At 42.9% G+C, this 20,597-nt stretch overlaps 2 protein-coding genes and 1 long non-coding RNA gene across 4 annotated transcripts; 2 read left to right on the forward strand and 1 right to left on the reverse strand.

Moving 5' to 3' along the window:
* The first annotated feature begins 130 nt into the window (after positions 1 to 130).
* Positions 131 to 12,285, forward strand: LOC119123227. Its single transcript, XR_005098017.1, has 3 exons — positions 131 to 244; positions 5,148 to 5,229; positions 11,363 to 12,285. It is a non-coding gene; the product is annotated as an uncharacterized LOC119123227 (long non-coding RNA).
* On the reverse strand, positions 8,612 to 11,749 carry si:ch211-157b11.8 (fibroleukin). Its single transcript, XM_037252147.1, has 6 exons — positions 11,457 to 11,749; positions 11,021 to 11,210; positions 10,661 to 10,738; positions 10,065 to 10,177; positions 9,696 to 9,958; positions 8,612 to 9,603 (listed from the first exon to the last, which is right to left on the reverse strand). Exons 1-6 carry the CDS (start codon positions 11,718 to 11,720, stop codon positions 9,261 to 9,263), a joined length of 1,251 nt encoding a protein of 416 aa, XP_037108042.1. The 5' UTR covers positions 11,721 to 11,749; the 3' UTR covers positions 8,612 to 9,260.
* A 905-nt stretch (positions 12,286 to 13,190) lies between the features above and the next one.
* LOC119123225 (ras-related protein rab7-like) lies at positions 13,191 to 17,524 on the forward strand. 2 transcript variants are annotated; one of them, XM_037252148.1, is made up of 6 exons: positions 13,191 to 13,533; positions 15,288 to 15,354; positions 15,428 to 15,554; positions 15,675 to 15,893; positions 15,980 to 16,108; positions 16,434 to 17,524. In XM_037252148.1, exons 2-6 carry the CDS (start codon positions 15,302 to 15,304, stop codon positions 16,527 to 16,529), a joined length of 624 nt encoding a protein of 207 aa, XP_037108043.1. In that variant the 5' UTR covers positions 13,191 to 13,533; positions 15,288 to 15,301; the 3' UTR covers positions 16,530 to 17,524. The 2 variants fall into 2 exon arrangements, with proteins under 2 accessions (XP_037108043.1, XP_037108044.1); XM_037252149.1 differs by having other exon boundaries at positions 13,205 to 13,533; positions 15,291 to 15,354.
* Positions 17,525 to 20,597: the final 3,073 nt, after the last annotated feature.

A 20,597-nucleotide genomic window follows, 5' to 3' on the forward strand; every position in this document is an offset into this window, starting at 1 on the left:
TTATCCTCCTTCAGGTGCTGTGTCCGTGTGCGATTCTGCTGCTCGCGTCCGAGTGTTTGTCAAGACAAGACTTGGTCCGTCCACTGGGACTTGAAGCAACACGTAACTGCGTCTGCTTGCCTGACAGCCAGCAGCCACCATCGTCAAGCTGTGGGCGGAGTCATCAGGAATAGCTTCCTGTCGGCCAATTAGAGGCTCGGGAAGAAGATAGGAGGCGGAGCTTCCGGACCAAATACTCTTCAAGGTATTTTAGATAATCTCCAATTGTATGCTTGATTTTTAGAGCTCTGGTATGACTTGATAAAACCATTAGTAGGCATCCCTTCAGAGTGGTGGGGAAGCATTTTATTTCTCCTCTGGTCATTTCCTTTCTTATAAATTAAAAAGTCAGTCCTCCAGGATCATGAAAATGATGACGATTACTATAATTATGGTCAATTATTACTCTTTGAATTGTGAAAATCAGCCAAAAACGTAAACCCAAAGTTTGTATATTGCATATAAAAGAAAAAGATAGATTTCAGAATGCTTGTGATTTCAGAATGCTTCACTAATCGCCTGTTCCGTCTTGCGTCACGTCCCATCGTGTTGTTGCGTGGGTGCGTGCGCGCGCGCGCGCGTGCACGTGTCCTTCTCCCTCCTCGCGCGTGATTGACAGGCAATAATTGAAGAGGGAGCGCGTGCATCCCAGGAAGTCCACACTGCCGCCTGCTTGACGCCGTTTGCTGACGTCATTGCATCACAGGGAATGGGGGAAAAACTAATTCAAGACTTTTTTTTTTTTTTTTAATCTTAACTGCGAGGAAGCAATAGCAATGAAGAGAAGAGAGGCATAGACGGGGTTGCCCAGCCGATGAATTTCAGGGACTTATATTTACTTTATTATATATCAAGACCATATTATTATTATTATTATTATTATTTAATTGCGAGGAAACTCCAATGGGCAAACTCAAATTCTCTACATCGATTAGATCAGATTAATCGAGATTAGGCTATTCACCAGTGACACCGTGCCCATTGGAACACGCCCATCAGAGGAACACTTTCTCTTGATTAGTTCACTTGCATTGTGCAAGTGATCACGTTCTACTCACTAATCAACTGTTCTTCGTCGTGATTCAACACAATATTGACATTGTGATATATCTTATCTGCAATTATTTTCTTTCGCTCCGGGCTGTAAATAAAAGTAAAAACCAAATAATTGATAACTGTACAGATAACACCCAACTAAATTGTTAACAGGGCGGTCGCAATCATTAATTTGGTTTAGCTCTGCTTCTTTTTTGATATTTGGTTTTTCATCATAAATATAAGTGTACATTACAGTTAACCTCCCTCACCTTTTCCAGCCAAACGCAAAACTTGAAACAAATAAAGGAAGCTCACATGTAGAATTAATAGCCAGCAGCAAAAAATAAGTCCATAAATAAATAAAATACACAGTGCCCTAATTGGTTTACAGTTAAACGGTTGGCATATTATTTTTTTCTTTATCATCTCCAATAGGGAGATTATTTACTATTTACTGATCCGGGGGGGGGGAAAACCAAATAGACTGACGCAAAAGGAGGAAAGAGAGCAGAGTGGCTTGCGGTATATCGTATTAGAGCTCATCAGCATGATAATATGAGCAGACACGTGCTTCTCGTGTGAGCCCTTTTGATCCGGCCTGATGATAAAACCTTATCGGCGACAAACATCCACTTCCATTTTAGGATTTGACATTAATTCAATCCCTCCTCTTCTTTTTTTTTCCTGTTCCTTTTTTCCTCTCACGATCCAAGGAGAAAAAGAGGTCTCAACACCGAAAATCTTATTATGCAAAGAAACGGGAGTGGCTTTGGCCTATAAGAAACACAAAGCAACGTCATTTTTGGTGCGATATTAAAAAATATATTATTGTTATTAGTAGTTGTAATAGTAAGTGTAGTATTGGCCTAATATTAATATCACCATGTGCCCGTGCTGTGCATCTTAAAGTGGAAAGCCAAATAAGAAGAGAAATGCCGTTCGGATGCTGAGGTCCCTCTGAATCTAACCCATCCCGGGGTAATTTTTCATCGGTGCAGGCTAATCTTTGTTCTTTGTGAAGATAATAAATAGCCTAATCGTTATCAGCGGGCTGCTGGAGGTGTCGCGGAGAATGGGGGGGTTGATCGGCCCGGGAAATAGGCTCCCAAGTGGCGCAGAATAAATGGTATTTCTTATCTCTCGCTCCCAGATTATCGCCGCCTTTTCAAATTGGCACAACAAATACATCTAATGCAGGGAATGCATCATTTGCTGGTCCAGATCTGCGCGAATGATTGATAGATAGACACACAGATAGATGCAAGGAGGGAGACGCGTGTCAGCTTTTTATTTGCACATTTAACGCTCTGCATGTGCAAACTCTTTTTATTGTGTGCAGTGGGCTTCTTTTCCCTCTCTTTTATTTTTGGGTTATCGGTGGCAGCCATCTGAGGTTCCGCTTCTTTGTTGTGGCATCACGAATATTATTTCTTTCATGTCGGATTTTACTGGATAAGGGTTAAATAGACGCAGCCGCTTCGACGCGGCTCGGGAAAATATATTTGAATATTATTGAGTTCAAATCTGCGCAGATAGAAAATTTTAAACGCATTAAGTATCAAGCTTAAACGGTTGGCTGTGTTAGATCTTTGCCACTTAATACGCAACCGTTTTGTCATGACTTTCTTTTATCTTGTTCTAAATCGCGAGAAATTTAGTTTGAAATTATTTGAAATGATTTTAATTTCAAAGTATAGAAATCTTCTTAAACTTTACTTAAAGATTTGCGCTATTCTGAAGAAAAAAAAAAAGGGGGGGATGCTTTTGTATGTTGGCGGGTGTTGTGTGTGTGCGTGTGTGTGTGTGGTGGTGGTGGTGGTGGTGGGGGGGGGGGGGGGGATACTTCCCAAGCCATAAATACAAGCTGGATGCTTTAATAAATTGGCAACTGTAGCAGCCCAGGGTGCTGCTGCTGCTGCTGCTACTGCTGCTGCTGCTACTGCTTCTGGTCTCCAGGGTAACGCAGATAACGGTGCACTCATTTTCCATATCTTACACTCTTATTATATTCAAGGATTAGTTCTCCTTCCCTCAAAGGTCAAACGTAAAGTCAAGCCAGTCAAGAGTGTTCCTCCTCCTGCTTCTATAGTGACAGAGCGTTTCGCTTTTTTCCCATATTTAAAACGCTGCAAGATGACCTTTGCTGACATGCAAAGTCCACGCAACAGTAACACAACAACCTCTCGCTGGATTTATTCGTCTTGAAGCCCAGACTGGGTTTGACCCCCCCCCCCCCCCCCCCCATCTGTTTTCATAGTCCTAAAATGCAATTATGTCGCAGAGGTGCAATGCACGCATGCTCTCTTGACCTAAAAGTCATAAAATCTTCCTACACGACGTGAATTCAGATTTCGCGTCACTGACATCTTGATCATTATAACCTGCATATATCACCTTCAAAAATAATGTTAATTTAAACTATTTTGAAATTAGTTAATGGCATTGTGAATCAAGTCATTTGTGAATGACGTCATTCAACTGGCAGATATAATTTCGAAGGGCCCTTGATTGAAAGATTAGACGATAAAGGATTACAAGCACGCCATTCACTGCGCTGTAATAACCTAGCGAGCAGCGACACCTAGCGGAGAACAGAAGCAAGTCCCGTCAACTTTGCACCCTAAAAAGAGTTCAAATCTGCATGAACGGGTTACTTCATTACAAATACTTTATGAATGTATTTTGGATATTTGTTCGTGTGATGTCTTTACTCTATTGTAAGTTTAAAAACTGTTGTTACCTTTGCATCCCAAAGCCTTCTGCATCACTGCGGGATGTCTTGAAAATGATCTCTAATGACTAATTAGAGGTCAAAAGGTTTAATACTTCAGTTCCTGCCATGAGACGCGCAGGAACTGAGCGTTTACAACACCTTGTCACTAACAACCTGTCAGTCAACGCTGTCCGGGGAGTTCAAGAATTCAAAACAGCTCTCTGCCCGCCGCCCTCAACCTCGAAGTCGGTTCACCAATTTCAGACTTTGCACCTTTATTTTGTCTAATTCATTCCCTGTGGGGATATACCGTGTGTGTGTGTTTGTGTGCTGGGGTGTGTTTTGTGAGTGTCTGTCTGTCTGTCTGTCCATCTGATAATGTCAGCTAAACACCAGTGAGTATTTTATAAGTAAAAAAAACAAAAGCTTTTCATTTTAAACTCCATTTCCTTAGCCAAATAATAGCATTATTGCTCCATTAATTTTTTTATATGACCCCCCCCAATAATTTTCACCCATTTGACCAAAACAACTTTTTTTCCAGCCACCACAATGCTATTTTTTTTTTTTATATATTGTGACATTAAATTAAAAATTACATTAAGTATTATTTTGCTATCAGGCTAACAATTTTATGACCCGCTGCCTTTTTTCCCCTGTAAACTTTTTACATGGGAATATATAACCACAAATTCACACTGTTCAAGTTCAACGGCTTACTTTTGTACATTCTTGCATGACATTTATTTTTGGGTTACAATTAATTACTTTAGAATAAAACACTGGCACATGTGAAAATAAGTTAACATTAAAATTAAGCAAAACACAAACAGTAATACTAAAATGAATCATGCTACAAAATTTTAAATTGCCACACAAGTGTTAAAAGGTCGACCGTGTATTCAATTTCAACTATTTCCACTGCCATCACATGAACATAAACTCTCTTTCCCTTGTTTCACCCCCCCACAAGCTTCTGTGTGTCAAATCTGACACTGATCCCGAGTCTTGAAATCCTGCTTTTCCCTCTCTTGTCTGCTGTTTTGCTTACTGTAAGCTCATTCTCCGAAGCAATCCGCCCTGCCTCTCTCTCGTTCTGTCTCACACACACACACACACACACACACACACACACACACACGTACACACACATCGGCAACACTTTCAGCATTTTTTGCTCTGTCTCTACCATTCTGTCATCTCTCTCATCCCTCCTTTTGTTTTCCAGCTCACACACTTATGCAATTATAAGCCTACAAACCTTCCAAAATAACAAATGTTGATGTATTTTTTTCAAAGACAAAGGGCTTTGTGTCTGCATTATTCATAAATGTTTCTTTTTCTTTCTCCCTTTTAGAGGACTCTTACCCATCCCCATGTCGAAAATTTCAGCCCTACATCTTGCCCCAGAAATCTGCTATGAAAACACCAAAAGGGAGGTAAGACCCTGCAACGAATATATACACTGATAAACGCACATTTATAGAGTGTACTTCATCATTCTATGTGGATTATAGTGAGCTGCCTCTGACCTTGCCTCTATTGTACCCACCGGGCGTTGTTCCTTTACTTACAATCTCCCTCTGTGGGATTCTACATTCCCCCATTAAATATGGGACAGTTTAAAATATCAAATCTGTTTACTTTTTTCACTTTGTGCAATATCTCTCAATTTACCACCACGAAAAACGACATCCACAACAGTCTATTCTTAAATGAACACCTCCCTGAAAGTATCAAGCACAAATTGGCATTGTAAAAGGTTGATGCAGCTCTTGTTGAGTGTTCAGGTGTACCTAATTTAGTGTCTGCTCAGTGCCGATGCAAAGGTCGCACGGGAGTGTGCCATCACTTTACTACGATAAATGTAAATCATAAATCCCAAAAAAATCAATCTACTGTACTGGTATTGCTTTCGGAAGGGCCACATGTCAACTTTGAGAGTCTCCTCCCCCTCCCCGCAACATCTTTCGCCTTGTTGTGCAAATATAGATTTGACATGAGGTGGAGTGAGGCCTGCAATGCGGTGCCATCTGTGTGCTCCCTCTCTGCCTTCCCTCCTCCCCCCCGCACTCACCCCAAGCCTTCACCACATCAGGATACACTTGTTCTGTTGAATTCCGGTTTCAAACGGAACGCTGCCTCGCTTGCTGTGTTGCCTTGCAGGTTTCATGCAAGCAGGTACATGCTGTCTCCATCTTGGCCCTGTGGTCAGGGGAGGGAGAGGCCTCTAACGGCCTCTTCCACTCACACACCTTTTTGAAACTTTGCCTGTTCCCGCTTCCTGCCCCTAAGCCTCACCCCCCCCTCACAATCAGACCCCCTTCTGCCCGCCTCCGACAGAACACATGAGCACCCTTATCACCCTCAGAGCACATTAAACCGTACAATGTTTCCTCCGCTAAGTTCAGGGCGACTAAGTTCATCGCCAATTTTATCCTTTGGCCAGCACTCATGTCAATGTGCTACTAATGCAGGTAGACTACTATTAATCAGATAAATATTCTAAATAGAATCAACAAAACAATATTTGCCTTTAAATTTTATCCACAGTTGAAATTTAAGACACTTGTCCTTTTGACATTTGACCTTAAGTATAGTGCCCCCTGTGATTAAAATAGACATTACAAGTTTTTTTCCAATCTTGTGAGGATTCTGGAAATTATGTGACTTGCAGTTAAATCTGTTTGAAAATCAGATCCCAAAGTGTAAATCATAATTGACAATATTTGTGGCCCTTTGTCCCAGACACTTTTATTTTTCCCTATTTAATAATATCCATCTGACTGGTTGGCTTTTAGTGATGATTTTCTCTTTAATAATAATAATAATGATGATAACAATAATTTGATGATAAAAAATAATAATAATGATTTTCCATTGTTTGGTCTTGATTCATGCGGTGTTTCTACCATTTTTTCGACCAAATTTGCTCTAATAATTAAAACAAGTGATGAATGGCTGACAAGCCGATGCAGGAAAATACAGATTCTTCTTCTGCTGTACAACACTGCCATCTGCTGCTCAATTGGCCGTTGTCTTTCTGCGGCATCAAAGGAGTCATGATGAGGGTTGTTGGGCCCTCCAAGAGCTGATATGTGAAGATGGAGGATGTCTGTTTTCATCTGCCATAATCTATCTCATTTATTATTGATCATTTGATTGACTCCTTGGTCGCTCTACTCTTTGCTAGTTATTCTATTTGAATGCATCTGAAGCTTCAGCCAGGACACAATTTTATGCAATCTGACTTGCAAAGGCTTTCCCATAATATTTAGTTGCATATATTATCAGTAAACACCTGCAAATAACATTAAGATCATATGATGACAAAAAAAAGTAAATACATCTGTATAAGGCTTTCTTTGTATCTAAGAAGATCATATTGCCTGGAAACTAACATTTATTTTGAAGTGATTTACTAAGGTCACCACAGAAGTTTTTTTTTTTTTTTAAATGTACGATAAATATACTTTCTTTCAAACTGTGCTCAAAGTGGCACTACCAGAAGATAATTCTCGTATCTATTTTCTCCAGGGGGCACAGAGGTCACTGTCAGTTATACCAGTAGGCCAAAAGTGGTACGAAGATGCGGAAGGTCTCTGTTTTCACTCTGATATCTGTTTCTGTTATGGAGGCATCAATGAATTACACAAGTCACGGGGGGCGACTTCCCTTAAGGCAGCTCAGAGCTTCTCAGAGGGATGTGCAAGCTAACCGCTGGCCAGCTAGGGCTTCCGGCTCTGGGGCAACTGAGGGTGCCGGTACCCCTCGCAGCTCACAACAGCACCACTATCACCCCACTCCAGACACCGTGCCAGGATACTGTGGTGACACAACTGCAAGCCGCTGTTCCTCCCTTGTCAACAAGACTGATGGATACAGAAAGGATAAGAGGAGATGATAGGAGGACTGATTGATATCTAATGACACCACAGAATAACGGGTACGCAAAGAAATAAGGTGCGTGGGAGATAAAAAAAAAAAAACTTCAGCGAGCATTTAGAGAGGGAAAACGCCTGACAAACAGAATCGGATACGATAGACATCGTTTATCGGCACATCGTTGATGACATGGACACGATGCATTCTTTTGTGATTTACTGCTCCTTGTCAGTTTCAGCATTATCAGTAGTTGCATACTTATCAGAGTTTAAAGGTCGAAAGCAGCCAGAGTTAAATTAGAGAGACAAAAGGATACGTTTGTCAATAAAGGACTAATCAATTGCAGTTTATCATCAATACAATTATCTAGTATGCTCTTGAGCCACCAGGGGGCAGAACATTTTCCCATCTGTACTGTTTGACTCAGATTTAAAAAGAGATCTGTTGTTATTTTAAGGGGACTTTTACCTTGATTACTTCTAATGACATTTTATTCCAAACTCAATACAAACACTAAGATTTTAATGTTCAAATCCTGACTCCAAAACATGTGTGGCCAGTTAATTGAAGACTCTAAATTGCCCAAAGATGTGAATGCAAAAAAGTTTTAAAATTTAGGTTAAAGTTTAATCATTGACAAGCAGTGACAAAAATTGACTCCTGCTGTGTCACTATTTCTGATAGTATGTCTGTTGCGAGAATAAGTGTGTGTGTTTATGGGAGTGCGCACGGAGTTGGTCCCAAGAGTGTGTGTCTTTGTGTTTCAATGACAGCCACCTCAGTTGTTAACAATAGACTCCCATCCGGATGAAGAGACTGACAGCTCATCGTGAATGCTGCTAAAATTGGCACGGCCATTCACACTATCGCTGACCACGCACACACATGCGCACACACATGCACGCACACACTCACTTGATGCCAAGGGAGGTTTAGTTTAGTGTGGCCTGTACCAACAGTGGATATAAAAAAAAGTCTACACACCCCTATTAAATGATCTGGACTTTATTATCAGGGTAGTTAGAGGCACTTTAAGCGGTGGCAGTTATTTTTGGTTAATTCTGAGCCACGTCCTCAGTCACAAGAGGGTGTGCACACTTGTGCAACCAAATTATTTTTACATTTCTTTGGAATCTTTTTTTTTTTAATTAATATTTATCTTGGTCTCATTTTTCATATCACAAAGAAAAACACCATTAAAAGGGGTGTGTAGATATTTTACCAAATGGCTTGTGTGAAGAGAATGTGCTTGTCTTTGGTGTCATTACCGAGATGGGTGTTAACGGAGTTGCAGGGCGACCACAGAGGTCTATTAGCAAGGTTTTAGAATGCTTGTCATCTCTGTGCTGCCGAGAGAGTTGGAAGCTAATTCAAGTACCACAGCGTGCTCTTCTGAAGTTACATTCTCCGATTTATTTATACTATTCATGCATCATTCATTTATTTCTCAGACATAGTCGTAATAGATATTTTCCCTTTAACCTGAAAGTTTAGTTGGCCAAAAATGATTGAGTCCATAAAGTGACTACAACTAGCAAATGCTTGTCAATGTGTCTACTGTGCAGCTCATTAATTTTGCCCATCTTCACGACGACCCTGCAAAATTCCGCGGTCTTATCTTCATCTCTACCCTCTTGAAGGAGTATCGTTCACCAGTTCGCCCGTCAGTCAAAATGTACCAAGTCCCCCAGTAGATGCCGTTTGTCACACCGCTGTAGCGCCCCCGGTAGTAGTGCCCGTTCAGATTGGCGGCCAGGCAGGCATCGAACCACCAGCCGGCCCCGTAGTAGTGACCGCAGTTTCCGGCAGCGTAGCGGTCGTGATCTCTGTCAGTGGTGCTGAAAGATCTGCCATCGTGGTTGTAACGTTTGCTGTAGCTCAGTGCATTGCCTGCATCGCCGGAATACTCACGGGATGTCAAGCGGTATCTGGAGGAGTTGGAGAACAAGGTCATTTCAGGGCTACTAGAAAAGATATTTTCAAGAATCGGAGCGTGTGTGTTTTGTAAACAAAGACGAACCGCTGTTCCTCTGCGGCCACTTTGAAGTTGTTGTAGGTGGCGTGGCGCCTCTGCTGGTGCCAGTCCTCCAGCTCAATACGAAGTTGGTGTTGACCAGTTGATGTAAGCGCGTGCAGTGCCGCGTTGCCCAGCCAGTGCTCCCCTTGCGGATTGCCAAAGCCTTCCCGGTATTCCTGCCATGTCCTGTTGAAGTCCACTGAGCCGTCCTGACGATTCTGGATCACCGTCCACCCGCCCCCCGTCGTCACCATGTCACATTTAGCCTGAGCCAAAACAAAGACTTTGATATTCCAAAGCCCGGGTCTAAAAGAAGCAGGGGGCACTGGGGGTCCGCGTGTGTGTTTAATAGGTGCGCTACATGTGAAATACCTCCAGCGCCGGTCTGTGCAGGTCAGGCTGAATGGTGTAGATACCGTTCTCTTTGATCCCCAGCCTGTAAATCTCCGCACAGTCCTGAGGATGCAATCTTTCCAAAGGGGTGACTGGCGAGCAGAGTTGGATTTCATTTCTTGAGTTTGTCAAACCGCAGTCAATAATACACATGGCTTTAGCCTGCTCTGTAAATGTCCATTTAGTCAAATTAGGTTATGGGCCACAACTATCTTTAATAGGCCTTTTTGATTGAAATAGTAACCATGTAGTCAGCAGGGTGGCGTAAAACCCCATTAAACTATGTAACGGAGTACCGCATGGGTCGAGGACAAGCCCCTTACTTTTTGCATGAAGATAGTGAGTTTACATTCAAGTATTTTCTCAGTTTGATCCTGGCATCAATGGAATAGTCCATAGACCAGAAGAAATTATTCTCGTCCTAATTGCACCAACATAATGAATTGCCGGGCAACACTGAATGAGTCCTTAATTTGACAGAGGTCAATAGTTGAATCTGTGTATATGCTGAAGACATAACATAACCTATGTGTTGTATTTTCATTCGAGTCGTGGTTGTGCTTTGACGATGTTACCTGTAGGATGATGATGGGTGATGCTCTTTAGGAAAAGAAGCAGGTCTTTCTCCCTCTCTCTTCCTATGGCTGCAGCCTCTGTCAACGCCGAGACACACGAGGTTATCAGCATGCCTCAACGCTCATTTCACGTGTGGAAATGGAATCTTTTTAAATGTGCCTCATGTCTCGAGCCATAAAACCATTGTCTGTGCACATTTGTTTCCATCCTTCCCAATACAGTTACATTCTGATGCACTCACCTATGACCTCACTGGGATTCTGCTTACTCCGTGTGAGGGAGTGAGTGCACCAGCATGTGTGTGTTTGTTCACCCATTTGCGGAGAAAAGGGAGGTGCATAAAAATGTACGGTGCATACCCAGTCGTTTAGCCATAGCCCCGAGGGCCTGGCCGTGACAGTGGAGGTCACACTCTGTCAGCACGGCTGCCATTAGCGCCAGGATGGCCCCCAGAGAGTTGCTGTCCTGGCCAAGCCAAGCGCCCCCTGTTTCCTGGAGAGACAGCATGCAGCGCTGCAGCTGAAGCAACCGCTCCTTCACAACTCCGTCCTGCAAAGACAGTAGCAGCCGTACAATCAAATGTACAATACCGGCGAGCGTTTTGTTTCCCTCATCCAAGTGTTGTCGCCTGAGCTCAGCACAAAGCATCCAATGAGGACATTTCTGAAGCACAACTAATTTTATCTTTCCACCGCTCTTAGGTGCTGCTAAATTTAGCAGGCCTTATGTCCCGTGGGAAAAGACCGTCTCTGGCCACAGTGCTGTTTGATTTACCAAAGAGAAGCTATCGCTCACCTGTGGCTGAACCTGAGGGAAGTCCGACCTGTGCTCCACCTTCCAAGGAGCGTCCGAGATGGCCGCGAGCGAGCCGCCCTTCCTGCAGGGCCGTTGACCCTCACATGCGCCACTTCCAATTACGGTCGCAGGTGAGATGGGAGCTGCCACCAAAGTGTCCCTGCAGGCAGGCTGTGTGCAGTCCCCAGATGCCTGACAGGAGAGAAACACTCCCGCAGACAGTGACAACAGAGCAAGCATGCCCGGTGAACCGAGAGGAATCATGAGCAAATTGAGATGTTGCTCCTGGAAGCCGAAAGTGATGTTTGTCCGACTTGGAGGTGTCTGTCTTGTTCTCGATCTTTGCAAACTTCCACTCTTATCGCTTTTCAGGATGTGTTTCTTCTTTTAGCGTTGGCTGGATTATCCTCTGATTTTAGATTCTTCTGTAGTTGTCCCCCTACAATTGATTTTGTCATCTCTTTTTTTTCTTCTTCAGTGCATCTCCGTCTTGGTCATCCTCTCTCTCTTGCTCTCACTCTGCTTTGGCTCTGATTCCTCGATAACTGTGACACTCTTTGCTGTCTGACACGGACTAATGCACCTACCCCCCTGATACGCACACACACGTGCACATCCCACTAATTCCGTATATTGGCTCTTCTATGTTTAATATTTTTAACAATAACAAATTACAACATGGGATGCAAATAATGACAACCTATAATTCATATTGTAAGCGTTAAGGGAACATTAAGCATTATTTTATTCACTGTATAAATGTTAAATTCCTTGGACGATTAATGGATCACTGGAATTTTACCCTGACAAATAAACAAATTCAATATTGGTCAGTCCTAAAATGAAATAGAATTTCTTTCAATGCCGACATTCTTGAACCAGGTCTTAGTTATGCTTTCTGGATGGGGATTCAGCAATGTAGCAGATGCTTCAAGAATGTGGCTCTATTAGCCTAGACATTCATGTCATCTCCTCACTCACCTTCTTTTGTGTAGCAGTGTTTTGTTTACAAACGGACTTCCGAGGTGGTCATAAAGACGGCCTTGATGAATAGGTGAAAGAAGGCAGGAATTTCTCCCAAAGCACCAAAGTAGGGCCAGTTAACAAGATGCACCAACAGTAGTGACACACTCACATTGAAATGGAAAGATTCATTTGACAGAAAAAATAGTCCTAAACCACAATATCTATCCATAGCTGCTTAGAAATCAAGTAATTAAACAATGAGGAGTTGGAGTAGTGACGTCTGACCTCATAGAATTGTGTGTTTGTTTAATACACTAAATGTATATAAATTCAGTCATTTTATGTTTAGGACGCATGAATATGGTCGCACAATATCAGTTCCTCATTCTCATGGGAAGCCCTCAAAAACTCAATATATATGATCTTTTTTGTGCAAACCTATAGGTTCAGAGAAATCAAGCAAAGTCCACAGTCACATAGAATCAAACGGACCCCAGAACAGCAATGAACTTGTCATTTAAGCAAGTGAACACTGCCACCAAGTGGTGAGGGATGACATTTCTATTTGTTTTTCATTCTCTTAGAACAAACCATCACAATATATTCTCTGAATATATTCTATTCAACCTCACTTGGGTAATAGTGGGTCGCCTGCCAATTGCAGGGCACACAAATTATTTATATCACTATTATATTTCTGCTTTAAAAATTCTCTCTCTCTCCCTCGCTATCTCTCTCATCCCTGCAGCGAAGCGATTTCTACGTCACTGGCAGTGACGTCGATGTGGGCGGGGTTTGGAGAAGGAAGTGAAAGGAGAAGAGAAGATCCAAGAAGGGAGCGTAGCACAAACTTGGCTCGTTGGTTGGCTAGCTTTTCGACAAAGTGCCAAATTTGCCAAGTGATTATAAGCAGCCTCTTCTGTCTATAATATTTTTTCTTTTAATTGTTGCCAAAAAATAGTTAATACGACATCGGTTTTGCCAAAGGTTCCGGTGCCGGGCGAGCTAGCTAACGTACCGCCTAGTTAGCTGTCAGCGATCAACAGTAGCTAGCTCGTTAGCCAACACGTCCCAGCCGGCAAGAAGACAAATTCTGTGTTACAATCGAAAAGTAAGTGTTGTCATTTTGCGATTGTTAAATGTGGAATGACGCGAATCGTGATGACTCTGCTGGGACTAACGTGATTGGGGAGTGGGGGCTGTTTGTCCAAAAACAGGCCTTTGGGCCCCACTTTATCAAGACGGGCAGGACCAAGTCGTATAATCATAAAATGTGTTGTCTAAAATGTAAGGATTTGGGACAATGAAAATCAAATGAGTACATAAACGCATGATATCAAATTTATTCGGATATATTTCAACCCATTCTAGATCCAAATTTAAAATCGTGTGTTTTTCTGTTGCCACTCGCGAGGGAGATTTGTTTATCTGTGCATGTCAGATTTCAATTCAAGTATGACTCACTGAGTTCTCGTCAAAACACGCTGTTCACTCTGTACTAGATGAGACCAAGTTATACAAGAATGTACCAACACCTGGCAACCATCATGTTTTGATGCGGAGACATGTCTCTGTCATTTTAGTAGAAGGAATCAACTTGCAGTACAAGAAGCTCTTGTGTCGTGTTGACTCTCAACTTGGATTACACGTTTCAAATTTTGGATCAGAAATTGTTTTTCCATTTCTCATGCTTGATTCTTACAATGTAATAGTAATAATGACTACATGGGCTTGAAAATCACATGATGGCTGACATTACACAGTCAACGGTTGAGCTCTAGCTACAAAACAGATTGAAATAACTTCACCCAGTTACCAGGATGGTTGTCTAGCATTCAGTCGCCCCCCTGCTCACTAAGCACTTTGTCTTGCAAGTATATACTGAAGACGGCTTCTGTGGATAATAAAACAAAGTGATGTAATCACGACATGTGACATGGAGGAAAGAGAATAGGGAAGATTACTCAATAATGCAATTATGCAAATCCAATTTCCCCTCAAAGCAGGAATAAAGTATCTGTGTCACACCATTTATCATTCTTAACGGTGATAAGAGTGTTAAAAGAAGTCGCAGTGCTGCTTTGAGAGTCAAGTGACCCGAGTGGTTTTAAAAGTAAGAATGTTTTGAACAATTGATTGCTGCAACACATGTCTGGCTGATTACGTCGAGTAAAGCAGCCAACATCTGCTTTTAGAAGACTTGTTGCTGTCTGGCAGTCAGACATGGCAAACAAGTGCATGTATGGAAGCCAGGTTCCAATCTGTGGGAGCATATTTGCACAGAGATAAATTTCAAGATACAAATATGAACATGGACAGCTTTTTGTTTGTTTCTACCCCCCCCCGAAATCTCGAATCAGATATTTGAACAGCTTGCTTGCTGGTTTCCTCGATTAAAAGCGGAGTCAATATTCTTGCATTCAGGACTAAAGATTAAGTGCTGGCTAGGAATGTGAGGTGAATGCTGAAATCGAAATTAAGATATTTCAATTTATCACACTTGAATGGTTTATGCTGTTCTGTATATCTTAAAAAAAAAAAAAGTCAAGCACAAGTTGCCTAATATGTAACTGCCGTTTCTTGCACAAGTATTTCACGACTACTCACTGTTTTCTGTTAGGGTGATTTGGCAGCGTGCATACTTAATTGTAAAATCAATCAATAGACTGTGTTGTGACAGAAGTAGTGGTGGTGCATAGAGGAGTCATGTGGTTCTCGTGATTTGTCCAACGTCTTCCATAGCACATGACTGCTTTTCACAGCCGATTGGCCCGATTGTATCAAGTGTCGCACACATTTACTTTTACAGCCTTCTGATTTTTAACGCAGAGAGATCATGGCAAACCATTTGTACTTTGTTTTCAGCAGCTCTTTGAAGAATGACCTCCAGGAAGAAAGTGCTCTTGAAGGTCATTATCTTGGGAGATTCCGGGTGAGTTGGACTTTTTCTCTTGGATTTCTTTAGCTGTCGGGTCAAATTCTCATATCTGTTGTTTCCCCACCAGCGTCGGAAAGACGTCCCTCATGAACCAGTATGTCAACAAGAAGTTTAGTAACCAGTACAAAGCTACAATAGGCGCAGACTTTCTCACCAAGGAGGTGATGGTGGATGACCGACTTGTGACCATGCAGGTTTGTCGCCACTTGACACGCGAGAGTGACATCCTATTCATTCCCGTCCACAGCGTGATTCGATCCTTACGGTTAGCAGTAATGAGTCGTCAAATTGTTGGTGTCCATTTCACCGTTCAGATCTGGGACACGGCTGGCCAGGAGAGGTTTCAATCGTTAGGTGTGGCATTCTACCGTGGAGCGGACTGCTGCGTGCTGGTGTTTGATGTGACCGCGCCCAACACCTTTAAAACCCTGGACAGCTGGAGGGATGAGTTTCTGATCCAGGCCAGCCCTCGAGACCCCGAGAACTTCCCCTTTGTGGTGCTCGGCAACAAGATCGACTTGGAGAACAGACAGGTAGGTGTGAGGGATGACGTCACCGCCTCGTTGTTGCCCAGGCGACAGACCTTCACTTGAATGTCTTTCTTCTTGTCGCCTGTCAGGTAACCACCAAAAGGGCTCAGGCTTGGTGCCAGAGTAAGAACAACATTCCCTACTTTGAGACCAGCGCTAAAGAAGCCATCAACGTAGAGCAGGCGTTCCAGACTATCGCACGCAACGCCCTCAAACAGGTGAGTTTCATCAGAGTGGAATTTACAGGCAGCTGACTAAAGTCCTGTCATCTGTGTTCACCATAAAGTAGCTGAACACTACTGACATGGCCCCTATTCCAACTTTCTAGATGAAATGAATATGTCAGGCTGGTCGTGGTATCGGTGTGTTAGTATCAGAGCATTTTTCTAGTACATGAACATACTGTGTTGGAAAGGATTAATGACCATGAAGTTCATTACAATGAGGAACACTGATTTGTTAGACGAGTAAGAGGGTAAGCGGTACGACCGTATTTGTGCTTTGTCATTTCTTCCCACCGTTGTTGTCTTGTCTCTCTTGTAGGAGACCGAGGTGGAGCCCTACAACGACTTCCCGGAGCCCATCAAACTGGATCGCAATGACAGACAGAAGCCGCCAGGAGGCGGTGGCTGCTGCTGAGGAACAACCTGGAACATCTCTCTTGGCTTTGGGCAGATCAGTCACCTGCACCTCGCTCCCAGGGAACGGCCTTCCCTGCAAGTCTTCCTCCATGTCATCCTCCTTACGCAATAAGAAGTCACTCACAGGTGTACCGCCTCCTTCTCTCACTTCAATTCAAAAGTATCTTGATGAACTTTGTGTACAAAGATCACACAAGAGGAGAACCCCCCCCCCCCCCCCCACCCCCCTTCACTGACACTCAGCAGTGAGCCGTCAACTTGTTGGGCCAGATGAAGGCACCATGTTGAAACCAATTGGGAGCATAACCGGACTGATTGATGTTGGCTCAGCTCAGCATCCCAAGAAGCCTGTTCGCTTTTTCTGTCCTCTTTCCATTGCCTGTCAAAAGTAATCGTCTTGAACTATATCTATCCTAATATCTGTATATAAAAATTACATATTTGAATTGGCGGATGTTACATCTCAAGCCAATCTGAAACACATTTTTTGTTTTGTTTTGCACTTTCTTGCCTTTATATGTTCTAATTGTAGAGGGATGACTGATTTTGGGCAACATCTGCCACTGAATACATGCCTTTCCTGTGAGGGTAATATATTTCTTGTGACTTTTCTTTGTTAAAATTTCCCTGTTGAACACGTTGATTGTATGGCCTCCTCCAGTACAGACTTTTAATTGCTTCTCACTTCTGAAAAGAATACACTCATTGGATCGTTCTTTGTGTTCATCTTTCAATGCTACCAAATGCCTAAATATGCATCACACCTACACGTCGCTCTTCTCACTTATCGTCGTGTAGCTCAGGTAGGCCAAGTACTTCACATTTTTAATGGACTGTGTGTAGATGAGTCAAAAGGCTGATAGATGGATGAAAATGTCTGACAAAATATTCATCTTTCTGCCATGGTATTATTCCTTCTCCATGTAAAATCACTGCAATGCCAATAATGTTGTTAATGGGAATTTGAACATCAAATAAAAGATCTTGAATATATCTTCTATCATTCTTACTCTTTATTAGTTGCAGAAAAGGAAATGGGTTGAAATACCCCAAAAGTGTTTTATCTTAACCCGAGATTGAAACGCTACATATGCCCACATTTTTGGTGGAACTTGAACGCATCGGCAGTTGGCGACTCTATTAGGTACACCGCCATTTTCAGGTTCGTTCGCGAAGATTCACGAGTGAGTGACAGACAGCGTTGCTGCTATTCCAGCCGACACACATTATGCCGACATTGATGTTTTAATTTTGTCTTTGTAATCTTTGGGTAATCTTTATTCGTTCGTGAACAGGAAGTTACGTCATTTTCTTCTTCGTTTTGTTTTACCGCGAGGTGTAGTGTTGGCTCGTGAGTGAACGATTCGTTCAAAAGAACGAATCCTTTCAGTGAACGAGAGTGAACGAATAACTTCCTAAAGTGATTCGTTCTTTTTTCAGTTCATATGACTTTAACCAGTAGGTGTCGGTAATGCGCATTGAAGCTGGTGCCACCTCGCCGTAAAACAAAACGAAGAAGAAAATGACGTAACTTCCCGTTCACGAACGAGTCGTGAATTGCATTTCCCGATCACCAACTGAACGGATCTGTGAGTGATCGAGTCAGTGAGTGAGTGATTTGCATTTCCAGTTCATCGCGAGAACAGTGAGGGAACGAATCCTGACTTTCCCGTTCGCGAACGAGTCAATGGGTGAACTGCCTTCCTTCCCGTGCATCAACGATCAGTCAGTGAACGTGTTGCGTCTCCCTCCTGGCGTGAACTATGTAAACCAGAATGTCGATTTACGATTTGCCAAGGAAAGAAAGAACCACTCACTGAAACACCACTTCTTTTATGCACGTTTTCTCCAAGCTAACGGCTAACTTTATTGCATGAAGAGATGCACCGTTATGCAAAAACGGGGAGAATATGCTTCTCTTTGGGTAATCTTGATTTTATAACACTTATAGTCGTTTTTAAATAACGTGTATGCATATATACGCCTAAATATTGTTATCCAATATATCTACTGCAATTTCACATTAGTCAAAGTCAAAGTCAGCTTTATTGTCAATCCCTTCATATGTCAAGACACACAAAGAAACCGAAATTCCGTTTCCTCCATCCCACGGTGACGAGACATACAAGTAGGCGACACAAAACAAAAACAAGAAGGCACAAACCATAAATAATAAATAAAATAAAATAAAATGAGCGATGAATAAAAACAGACCAATAACCCATTGAATATGAGGGGCAAAACCGAGCCAGTGAGCATACAGCAAGAACAGGACGCTACGCTGAAAGGGGGAGCGAGTTCAGGATCCTAACAGCCTGGAGTACGAAGCTGTTGGAAAGTCTGGTGGTGCGGGAGCGCAGGCTCCTGTACCGCCTCCCAGAGGGCAGAAGTTCAAACAAAGAGTGAGCGGGGTGACTCACATCACTCACAATCTTGGTCGCCTTGCGGGTGAGTTGGGAGGTGTAAATGTCCTTCAAGGAGGGGAGAGAAGCACCAATAGTCTTACTAGCCGTTTTCACAATGCGCTGCAGGGCCTTCAAGTCTTGGTCAGTGCAGCTGCCACCCCAGACAGCAATACAGCTGGAGAGGACGCTCTCAATGGTGCCGCGGTAAAAAGTAGTCATGACGGCCGGAGGAGTCCCCGCTCGCCTGAGTTTCCGAAGGAAGTACAGGCGGCGCTGGGCCTTCTTCGCCAGCGACGCGGTGTTGGTGGACCAGGAGAGATCCTCACTGATGTGCACCCCCAGGAACCTGGCGCTGCTCACTCTCTCCACCACAGCACCGTCGATGGTCAGCGGCAGGTGTTGGGCGTGACCCTTCCGGAAGTCAACGACAATCTCCTTGGTCTTGTCGACGTTCAGCAGGAGGTTGTTGTCCCTGCACCACGCGGTCAGAAGGTCAACCTCCAGCCTGTATGGAGTCTCGTCTCCCTTGGTGATGAGACCCACCAGAGTCGTGTCGTCAGCAAACTTCACTATGCGGTTGCCGCTGCAGGTGGCAGCGCAGTCATGCGTCAGGAGGTTAGATTGCTGGTTTGAAATTTACTTTTAATATTATTATTATTATTTTTAAATAAACATTTATGTTAAAACTTGTCTGGTGTTTGGTGTTTATTCCTTGTTTTTATATTCGCCAATTAAAACATAAAAATCAGACATTTGGTTAACTGCTTTATATGACTATGTGTTTTACGTTGTTATATGAGTTGGTGTCCCCCAAAATAACAAATGTCGGCATAACGGATTTCTTTTTCTACCTTTTATTCAAACACATTCGGTATAATAACACCATCAACTAAAATAAATAAATGAATAAATAAGAAAGTGTAGCGAACGATTTGGTGAACAATTCTTTTGAACAAGTCTTTTGAGTGAACCGATGCTAAAGATTCAGTTCACTTATAACTGGAATGCACATCACTAGTACAAAAGAATGCAGACGGCCAAAGCTTTTCAGGTCGAAATAACCGACTGGTTAGTAACACAGGCTCTTGCTTGGTAAGGACCTGGTTCGAGTCTAGGTGTGAGCATATACCTATATGTGCTTTTAGAATTGGAACCATTGCTTTGTATGCATATGCAAGCAAATGGAAGTTTTTATGTGTAAATACATAAAGTGGCCCCGCCCCCAAGTTGGCGGAGCAAACCAATGGACATATTGGAAACATATTATAACGCGGTCCCGAGGACTAGAGCTTGGACACCTGTGACCTTTGACCATGATATTTCCCTAATAAAGTGGGCTGTTATTAGGTACACATGAAAATGGCGGTGTACATAATGGAGTGTCCGTGTGATTCCCTCGTTAAGTGCACCTGCGTGAAAACTTTTAGCTCCTGCAGAACGTGAAAGGAGCTAAAACTTTTCACGCAGGTGCGCTTAACGAGGGTCACTTGGAAAACATGTTGGAATGCGGCCCCGAGGACTAGAGCTTGCCACCTGTGACCTTTGACCATGATATTTCCCTAATAAAGTGGCCTGTTATTAGGTGCACTTGAAAATGGCGGTGTACCTAATGGAGTGTCCGTGTGATTCCCTCGTTACGTGCACCTGCGTGAAAACTTTTA

This window comes from Syngnathus acus, chromosome 5 (assembly GCF_901709675.1).
Source record: "Syngnathus acus chromosome 5, fSynAcu1.2, whole genome shotgun sequence".
NCBI lineage: Eukaryota > Metazoa > Chordata > Actinopteri > Syngnathiformes > Syngnathidae > Syngnathus > Syngnathus acus.

Bases quoted from the DNA above. Each gene is read 5' to 3' on its own strand.
- LOC119123225 (XM_037252148.1), top strand. From the start codon at position 15,302: ATGACCTCCAGGAAGAAAGTGCTCTTGAAGGTCATTATCTTGGGAGAT. The intron at 15,355-15,427 runs GTGAGTTGGACT...TTTCCCCACCAG, and splicing joins ATTATCTTGGGAGATTCCGG to CGTCGGAAAGACGTCCCTCA. The intron at 15,894-15,979 runs GTAGGTGTGAGG...GTCGCCTGTCAG, and splicing joins TCGACTTGGAGAACAGACAG to GTAACCACCAAAAGGGCTCA.
- si:ch211-157b11.8 (XM_037252147.1), bottom strand. From the start codon at position 11,720: ATGATTCCTCTCGGTTCACCGGGCATGCTTGCTCTGTTGTCACTGTCT. The intron at 10,178-10,660 runs GTAACATCGTCA...TCTGCTCGCCAG, and splicing joins CACCCATCATCATCCTACAG to TCACCCCTTTGGAAAGATTG. The intron at 9,959-10,064 runs GTATTTCACATG...GTTTTGGCTCAG, and splicing joins TGCACAGACCGGCGCTGGAG to GCTAAATGTGACATGGTGAC.